The 9598-nt window shown below is 39.9% G+C and overlaps 2 protein-coding genes across 3 annotated transcripts in view; both read left to right on the forward strand.

The window, feature by feature from the left end:
• antxr2b (ANTXR cell adhesion molecule 2b) overlaps nt 1-3173 on the forward strand; it is a 12074-nt gene extending 8901 nt beyond the window's left edge. For both annotated transcript variants that reach the window (XM_060896184.1, XM_060896185.1), the window contains 4 exons: nt 575-670; nt 943-1119; nt 1315-1395; nt 2727-3173. In XM_060896184.1, the coding sequence (XP_060752167.1) occupies nt 575-670; nt 943-1119; nt 1315-1395; nt 2727-2765 (393 nt within the window). In that variant the 3' untranslated portion in view covers nt 2766-3173. The remainder of the gene's footprint in view (nt 1-574; nt 671-942; nt 1120-1314; nt 1396-2726) is intronic.
• Nucleotides 3174-4665: 1492 nt separating this feature from the next.
• On the forward strand, nt 4666-9567 carry paqr3b (progestin and adipoQ receptor family member IIIb). The gene is made up of 7 exons (XM_060896511.1): nt 4666-4822; nt 5602-5813; nt 5961-6123; nt 6744-6899; nt 7236-7433; nt 7553-7643; nt 7903-9567. The coding sequence occupies exons 2-7, from the start codon at nt 5629-5631 to the stop codon at nt 8034-8036; spliced, it is 927 nt and encodes a 308-aa protein (XP_060752494.1). The 5' UTR covers nt 4666-4822; nt 5602-5628; the 3' UTR covers nt 8037-9567.
• Nucleotides 9568-9598: the final 31 nt, after the last annotated feature.

Below are 9598 nucleotides of genomic sequence, written 5' to 3' on the forward strand. Positions count from 1 at the left end.
GCTGAATAACCTCTAGATGGCGTTGGTGTAACCGCATCAATCTTAACAAGCATAAAAATCAATGAGGCTCGGTCAACTTGACAAAATTAATAAAAACAGAAGTTATAAAACCTGTTTATGTGGAGCGTTTGCCATACGGGTCCCTGTGAATGAGAAACTGTAACGTTGAACAAGTGCATTAATATAAATGTACACTACCGTCAGAGCGTCTGTTGGAAACAAATTAATCAACACCTTCTGACCAATCAGAATCTAGAATTCAACCGAGGTTCAGAGACAAGTATGTAGCTGTTACGGATCAGTCGTTCTTGTCTCATCAGTCCAGGAGCGTCCAATCTTATCTACAAAGGGCGGGTTTTCATATCAATCCAACAGAAGCTACACCTAATTCCACCTGTTTAATCAGTTGATCTTGACTTTCATTAGACTCAGGTGTGGATTCTGCTTGGTTGGAATAAAAACCTTCACCCACACCGGCCCTTTGCGGATAAAGTTGAACAACACTGTGCTAAAACATTAATAACAATAACAAAAACAATAAAAATTAATAAATATAAATGTGTGTCTGTCTGAGGAACCGGAAGAAGACTCTTTACAGAAGAAGAAATGGCCCACTGTGGATGCGTCATATTACGGAGGCAGAGGAGTCGGAGGGATCAAACGCATGGAGGTAACGACCTCAACATTTTGTGCTTTTTCAGTGAACAATTTAAAGCATCAATTATTTAAGAACATCCAGAAGTTTTTTTTAAATTACATTTAACGTAATATGACTTTTGACACAAACATCAGTTATATTCTTAATAAACTTAGTTAGTGCATAAACTTTTCATCCATTTTGGATCAAATCATGAGCTGTGATTGAGTCGGTGTGGTTAAGCAGGTGGTTCAGGAACATGGACGCATGAAGAAAGACCAAATGCTGTTCCACTATCATGACAGGTTCGTTGGGGAGATAAAGGCTCCACTGAGGAAGGAGCACGACTGGAGAAAGCCAAAAACGCTGTGGTCACAATGCCTGAAGAGGAGGAACTGCAGGAGCCCATTGTAAAATCTCCTCGCAGACCACCACCTCCACATCCACCCCCGCCTCCATCTAAATGGTACACCCCGATTAAGGTGAGTCTACATTTCCTAAGAAAACGTTTTGAGTTTTTTTTTCAGAAGAAAAGAGTTGTGTGTGATCAGAGAACCTTGAAGGGATAAAACACTGCGTTGGGTCTCTCCATGAACACTCAATTAGAAAGTTCTCCAGCTCTGTTGTTCGAATATCATGGACCTTTAGTAACGTTATGTTTCTGTTTGTGTGTTCAGGGGCGCTTCGACGCTCTTGGAGCTTTACTACGGCGACAGTACGACCGAGTCGCTATCATGAGACCTACAGCACATGACAAGGTTCGGTTTTCTTCTGTCTTTCTGTACGAAGTATGTAAGAAGTCTGTGACATGATAGACAGCAGAACAAATTGATCTTAAGGCAGGAATCCTGGAGGAATGAGCTCGCAGCTCTACCAACAATGCAGCTATTTCTCCCCTGAGCTGCTGAGAGAACAGGAAGGAGAAAAAGAAGGAAAGGTTTGGTGGAGCTCTTCATTATGCTGATTAAAACGGTATTTAGCTACACTGGAGGGTCTAAAGCTATAATCAAGGCTACACACAGGCTAGGTGGGTCAATGAACTAGACGTTACCAGACACAGAGACATCAGTGACACGACTCACCAAGGATAAACAGATATGTTTTTTGACATTTGGTTCTTAATGGAAGTCTAACTCACCCAAAAGCTTTCCATAAGTCCAGGCCCATATAGCAAACACTACAGAGAACCTATTTAAGCTTCAATAGATAAATAGACATGGGAGAGTTGAATAAATAGGGTGCCAATACTTCTAGTGCTGGATATAGACAGATAGATAGGTAGTAAAATATAAAATGTGGATACATGTAGAGTTTGATAGACAGATAGGGTGCCAATACCTGAGGTTGTTCAATAGTTCAGTAGATATATAGGCAGGAAGACACATGAAGAATGGATGGATAAGAGCGAAGAACCACGAGGGGCGCCATTTACTCTGAAATGGTTTGGGTGGGGTTAGAAATTGTGCTACAGTCAGCCACTAGAGGGCGTCAGAAACATTTTATCTGCGTTATACATTCACTATTAATCAAAACATCTTCTAATATTCACTGTAAACCAGAGGGATAAACAGTGAGACATGAGAATGTGCTTTATCTTATATTTTTTATAATTTTATCGTAAATAAATAATAATTGGGGGGCACGGTGGCGTAGTGGTTAGCACGTTCGCCTCACACCTCCAGGGTTGGGGGTTCGATTCCCGCCTCCGCCTTGTGTGTGTGGAGTTTGCATGTTCTCCCCGTGTCTCGGGGGTTTCCTCCGGGTACTCCGGTTTCCTCCCCCGGTCCAAAGACATGCATGGTAGGTTGATTGGCATCTCTGGAAAATTGTCTGTAGTGTGTGATTGCGTGAGTGAATGAGAGTGTGTGTGTGCCCTGCGATGGGTTGGCACTCCGTCCAGGGTGTATCCTGCCTTGATGCCCGATGACGCCTGAGATAGGCACAGGCTCCAGAAAATGAATGAATGAATGAGTTAAATAATAAATAAATTAATTAATAATAAGAAGAATAAGAAGAAGAAACAAATAAAAAGCAATTAATTATCTTTGTGTGACTAACAGACATGTTTGTGTTTGTTTTTGTATTACAGGGTCGCTGCATCAAGTTCACAAGGATTCAGAATCGCTAGTTCACTCACTTTGTGCCTTTTTGTTATTATTTTCTTCTTTTTCTTCACGATTTTGTAGAAGCTCTGCCTTCAGATGACTGTACATGATTTCTTTTTAGATTTTTCTGTGACACTTTAAAGCTCTCTCTCATTTTTATTGGTCAGTCCTGCTGATTTAATGCACTTGTGCCTTAGTTTGACTTACTTTTGTGTAGCATTTTACTACACAAGAACAGAAGTCAGATTACACCTAACGAATATTTATTAGTAAAATAAAAACTTAGCATCATCCCAGACAAGGTCATCAGTTAGAAAACTGAATTTCTCCAGATGATGCTACAATATAAACAGAAAAACTCCGCACACATGCTATATAACATCGTTTCATTTGCTGACTGTAATGAAAATAAAGGATTTTTTTGGTCTGGATTCATGCTGTGTTCAGGTTCAATCTGACCCAAATTGCTTAAGTTTGGAAGCTATTAATATTAATCATCATATTAGCAAAAAAAAAAAAAAAAAAGATGACAAAATATTTGCAACACATAACCAAGTTAAACTGCTGACTTTTAACCAAGTTGAATTAAAATGATTATAGTTAAGTGGTGTTTATACGTCTGTGTATATTTTTGTGTTAGTGTTGTTTTGTACTCAACATTAAGGGACTATAATTTAAACTTTACTATTTGATGTTGTACATACTCTTATTAGAATAGCTGTTAAAGGAGTTAAGCTAGCTCAACCCGACAGAATCAGAATCAGGTTTATCGGCCAAGTGTGTTGACACACACAAGGAATTTAGTTCCAGCTGTTTGTGACTCTCAGACGTACAGACATAAATAACATTATACTATACAATACAAGATAATACAGACTACACAAGACAATACAGATGATGTGAGACAATATAGACAGAATGAGTATTAAATATGAATACAGAATATATGACTGATCAGTTATGTACATAAAGTGTGAGATTGTAAATAACAATTCATTCATTCATTCATTCATCTTCTACCGCTTATCCGAACTACCTCGGGTCACGGGGAGCCTGTGCCTATCTCAGGCGTCATCGGGCATCAAGACAGGATACACCCTGGACGGAGTGCCAACCCATCGCAGGGCACACACACTCTCATTCACTCACACAATCACATACTAGGGACAATTTTCCAGAGATGCCAATCAACCTACCATGCATGTCTTTGGACTGGGGGAGGAAACCGGAGTACCCGGAGGAAACCCCCGAGGCACGGGGAGAACATGCAAACTCCACACACACAAGGCGGAGGCGGGAATCGAACCCCGACCCTGGAGGTGTGAGGCGAACGCGCTAACCACTAAGACACCGTGCCCCCGTAAATAACAATATTGTGTAATATTATTCTTATGTACAATATACAGCAGCAGTAGTGTGTGTACAGATGATGTGATGACTGACAGTCCCGATAATGCAGTACTTATAGATATGAAGCAGTGAATATAATTATGGCGAGGTGTTAATCAGGGTGATTGTCTGGGGAAATAAACTGTTCCTGTGTCTGGTAGTTTTAGTAAACAGAGTTCTGTAGCACCTGAGAGAAGGGAGGAGCTGAAAGAGGTTGTGTCCAGGGTGTGAAGGGTCAGTAGTGATTTTTACTGCCTGGTTTCTGGTTCCTGTGTGGTACAAGTCCTGGGGGGTGGGCAGGGGGGCACCAGGTATTATTTCTACTGTTTTTACTGTGCGTTGCGGTCTGTTCCTGTCCTGTTTAGTTGCTGCACCAAACCAGGTAGTGATGGATATGTGTGCACCAGCAGTATGCAGACTCATCGCCATCTGTATTACATTATTTCACATTATTTGTTTCAAATAATACACCTTTTAACGTTTTAATTTAGTAAGCTTTTTTTCCCAAACGTTACAGAGCAAGTTCACCGGAGCTATGCCTAGATGAGTGTCGCAGAGTGGCTACGTCAGCGCCTGTTGTCGCAGGAATTTTGCGTCTTAGAAAAACACAGCCGCTAAATATTGCGGTTGTAAATAATGTATGAATAAAAACCCCTCCGACGGACATGTAAAGTCCGACCTGTAGCTTAAGGTAAGAATTTAGCTTTTATTGTTTATATGTTGTTTTAGCGGACTTTAACACGTGCATTAAGATGCTGTTGTTGTTGTTAGCTCGTTAGCCGTGAGGCTAGTGTTAGCTATCCGTTAGCAGTGAGGCTAGTGTTAGCTATCCGTTAGCCGTGAGGCTAGTGTTAGCTATCCGTTAGCCGTGAGGCTAGTGTTAGCTATCCGTTAGCCGTGAGGCTAGTGTTAGCTATCCGTTAGCCGTGAGGCTAGTGTTAGCTATCCGTTAGCCGTGAGGCTGGTGTTAGCTATCCGTTAGCCGTGAGGCTAGTGTTAGCTAGCCGTTAGCCGTGAGGCTAGTGTTAGCTATCCGTTAGTCAGTAGCAGTATAATATATAAATATAAAAACAAATATTCTGCAATAGTTTTAGTAAAATAATGTTAACGATTTTATTACATAATGGACACGTTAGGGGGAAACATGGAAAGTCTGTTCAACATTTATTAAATGGCCCTTTAAGTGTATTTAAATGTATTTAAAATAAATATGCATATATTTCACCTCTATTGTTTATAATAATTTGTGTTAATGTTATTATTTTTAGCCTATTAAACAATTTTATTTTTTATCATTTTAATAATAATATTTATTTTCATGTCTGTCACTGCTATTATTATTATTATTATTATTATTATTAATAATAATAATAATAATAATAATAATATTGTTGCAATGTAAATTTATACCTTAAGTAAGAATAAATCTGTAAACCCCCAGGATGTAGATCATGTGTTTTTTCTTCACAGTGCTGAAGTGGAAGCTGATGAACCACGATGCCTCAGAAGATCCTGAAGAGCGCTCATTACATAGAACTGGGCAGCTATCAGTACTGGCCGGTTCTCGTGCCCAGAAAGATCCGACTTTACACTTATGAACAGATCCCCGTGTTCTTGAAGGAGAACCCGTACATCACAGATGGGTACAGAGCACATCTGCCTGCTCGCTTATGTCTGAAAAGGTGTGTGGAACATGTTAAATGTCTGCGATGTGTTTGTGATGTGCAGGCTATCAGCAGGAGGTCAAAAGGCATCATAAATTTGTCCATGAAAGAAGCCTAATTCTGTGCATCATTTTTAAACATTTTTTTTCTTCGTTTTAATTCCAGCATATTTATTCTGTCTAATGAGACGGTGAACATCTGGAGCCATCTGTTGGGCTTCGTGTTGTTCTTCTTGTTGGGGGTGAATGACATGTCCACAGTGTTACCAGCTGCAGGAGCCTCCAGAGAGGATTATGTCATCTATTCCATAGGGCTGTTTTGCTTTCAGGTGAGTTCCACATAACACACACACACACACACACACACTCACACAGGAGAGCTAACCTGGGATGCTTTATTTCATCAGAGTGTGAAGCTCAATTTTTTTATATAAAAAACACAAGTTGGTGGAGACAATTTGTGAAAAAAGAAGTAATAATAATATTAGGTTTAATTCACCTTTCAAAAAAGCTCAAGGATCTATTGGAAAAAAAGAGAATGATATAAAAATAAATAAATAAAATTATGAATTTTATTTAACAGTAATAGACTATAAAATCAATAATGTTATTAAGTTATAAGAATTATACGTATAATGCAGGGACTGCCAGTAATGTTATTTTAACTTGTATGTAAATATATAAGTTACTGTAAATAAATGATAAATGATCTGATGATTCAGTTGTCTGTATTGTGCAAAAGGAATAATTTGTTTATTCTCACAGAAACAGTGTTGTGTTTTGGTCATTTCAAATGTAAATTTCTGTATCATTACATCTGTTTGGTTTCATTCCACAGCAGACATTTTTAAGAAAAAAAAACAGCTCCTAAAACTCCCTGAGAACATGACGAGTGACGTGTTGGGAGGTGTGTGTTAGCGAAGCCGTGACCCTGTGCTGTTGTGTTCAGGTGTGTATGCTGTGCTCGGTGGGTTATCACCTTTTCTGCTGCCATCGCTCGGAGAATACGTGCCGCCGCTGGCTGGCCCTGGATTACGCCGGGATCTCGGTGGGAATTCTGGGATGCTACGTCCCAGGAGTGTTCTACGCCTTCTACTGCAATGCTGTATGACACGTTAATCCCTCTAAGCAATTACTGCCTTTAGGTTTACGTTTTAAGTTTAAGCAAATATATTACAAATATTACACACACAATTACACACTGTGCTGCTAGCAAATAAATTCCAAATCATCACAAAAAATATTATTAGTCTTGATGATGTCATATATGCATTTAAAAGAGGCAAAATTAATTCAAATTAATAAAACAAATCATTTTTATCATCTAAATGACTTCTAACTTTAGGCCACACCCCCTGTCATAGTCTGACTCTGTATTAACGATGAATTAATGATTACTTAATGATTGTAGAGACAAATTGAATCACTTTTTTTTCCACAGTTCTGGAGGCAGGTGTACCTGATCACGGTCCTGGCTCTTATCCTGGCTGTGTTCTCGGCTCAGATCCACCCGCTGTACCACACTCAGGAGTGGAAGATGTTGCGCTCGGTCATTTTCTGCTCCGTGGCGGCGTACGGCATCATCCCCGCCTGCCACTGGGTTTGGCTCAACGGAGGCTTCCGCTCTGAGATCGTACAGGTGAGTAAGGACGCTTTAATCCACACTGGGTCAGGATTCGGAATGACACGTATGATATGATGATGTCACAAATATTGCAGGTAATGAAAGAGATGTTGGACTTCATCTTGTCTTTCTAGGTGTTTTTTCCACGAGTCATGGTCATGTATGTGATCGCTGCCTCAGCCTTTCTGTTCTACATCAGTAAAGTCCCTGAGCGTTACTTCCCAGGTAACTACACATGCTGTGTTTTTGTCTTGGTAGCAGAGGCTGGTGAGCCCCTTTATTCTGATTGGCCCTTATCATGAGTTGTTGTGAGGTTTTTTCTTGTTTACATCCTGCAGCGACTCAGAGTTTGTTTAAACAGTTCATTTTTATTAACAGAGACGTGAACTTTGGCAAATGTTACAGAAATATTAAAGATTAAAATAAAAATTTATTGAGTTTCAGGTGTAAGACTAAAGCGTGTGTATTCATTCTTTAATTGCAGGGCAGCTGAACTACCTCGGTGCCAGTCACCAGCTGTGGCACGTTCTGGTGGTGCTGATGTTCTACTGGTGGCACCAGACGGCCGTCTACATCATGCACTACAGGCACAGTGAGCCGTGTCCAAGGTACAGCTAGTGTACACGTCAGACCTGCGGTACTCCATGCGTTAGCACCTCAAGGATGCTAAGCGACATCCTAACTCATCTCTACCATGCTAGAACCTGTGCCTGGAGAAGGATCCGGAAACATGGAACTTTGGGCCTTTTTTGCTTTAATGTTTCCTTCTTTTACTTTTTGCACTGGAGCCACAAGACCATCGTTGCTAACGATAAAAAAAAAAAAAGAAAAAAGACCTTCAGTTTAGCACTTAATCAGCTTTCAGCCAGACTCTTAGGGGCGTGGCCTAAAGGTTAAAGGACAAGTTCATGTCAAGGCTTTTTTTTTTGTGTTAGGTGTTAGCTTCATTAACCTTGTAGCTCCAGTGCGAAACTACAGAAATAATAAGAATTTAGAATGATTGGTTGATCAGCGAAATTTTGGATAATGTGAAAAATGTCATTGTTGTTTTGAAACGATTCAGAAACCTACTGAAATGTGAGTACTGATGGATCTGTGCACGGAATCCAACATTTCTTTGTGCATTAATGACTTGATTGTTCCAGTGAATAAGAAGCCTTTGTGTGTGTGTGTGTGTGTGTGTGTGTGTGTGTGTTCTCATCTGCCTGAGAAACCTATAACCTGGCCTCAATGTGAAATCTTCTATCTCATGTTTTTGTTTAAAGCGTATTCAAAGCTTGCGTCACGATCACGTGCGAACTCGTGTCACGTTAGTGAGAGAGGTGTGAACTCATGTCCCGAGTGTGTTCCAGCTTCACCTCCGACTGTTACAAAGTGCTGACACCGGAGACTCCTTCCATATAAATCTTCCATATAAATCTGTTCTCCGTGTGGAAAAAAAAAATCGCCTTATCAATGATTTTTTTTTTTATCTGTTTATTATTACACCGTGTACAAATCTCTGTTACTATGGAAACGATAACGTATGATTTGTAGAAATGAATCTTCTGAGCTTCAGAATGTGATGTTTGTATTTATGACTGTTTTTTGGTCTTGTTTTCTTTTACCTCATTGTCCTGGATTCGAACTCTAACACACCACAAGGGTACTTTACTGTGAATATTTTAAAAAAGGGTAAAGAAAACTTACTGTGTGTGTGTGTGTGTGTGTGTGTGTGTGTGTGTGTGTGAGTCTGTTACATGAAAATGTTTGCACACATATTTGAGATACGGTTATAAAGAGTGACTCCGGATCGTGGTGTCAGACTGTAAGTGCTGTGTATCGACCGAGGTTTAAGTGCCTCAGGATTTGGTGTTATTCTTTTACAGGGAACAGAAACAGTGTGCACTCCATCATACCTTTATTAAGGGGCAAATACTTTCAAACAGCCCTTGATTTTCCTTCTTTCCTTTTGAATGTGACTATGGGCATTTAGCATGATGTGTATGACGTCTCTGAGCAAACAGACCGTATTAACGTCTCGCTCTCATTACTGCCTTTTGGTTTTGGTTTCGTTTTTAATTTCCTGCTGGATGATTTTAACATTTTGAAACGAAACTGTAAAATATCTGAATGCTGATAATGAATTAAAGTACTTTCTGCACTTGGATGTTTATCGGTCGATTCCTACGGCGTTGTGT

This window comes from Tachysurus vachellii, chromosome 20 (genome assembly GCF_030014155.1).
Source record: "Tachysurus vachellii isolate PV-2020 chromosome 20, HZAU_Pvac_v1, whole genome shotgun sequence".
Classification (NCBI taxonomy): Eukaryota; Metazoa; Chordata; class Actinopteri; order Siluriformes; family Bagridae; genus Tachysurus; species Tachysurus vachellii.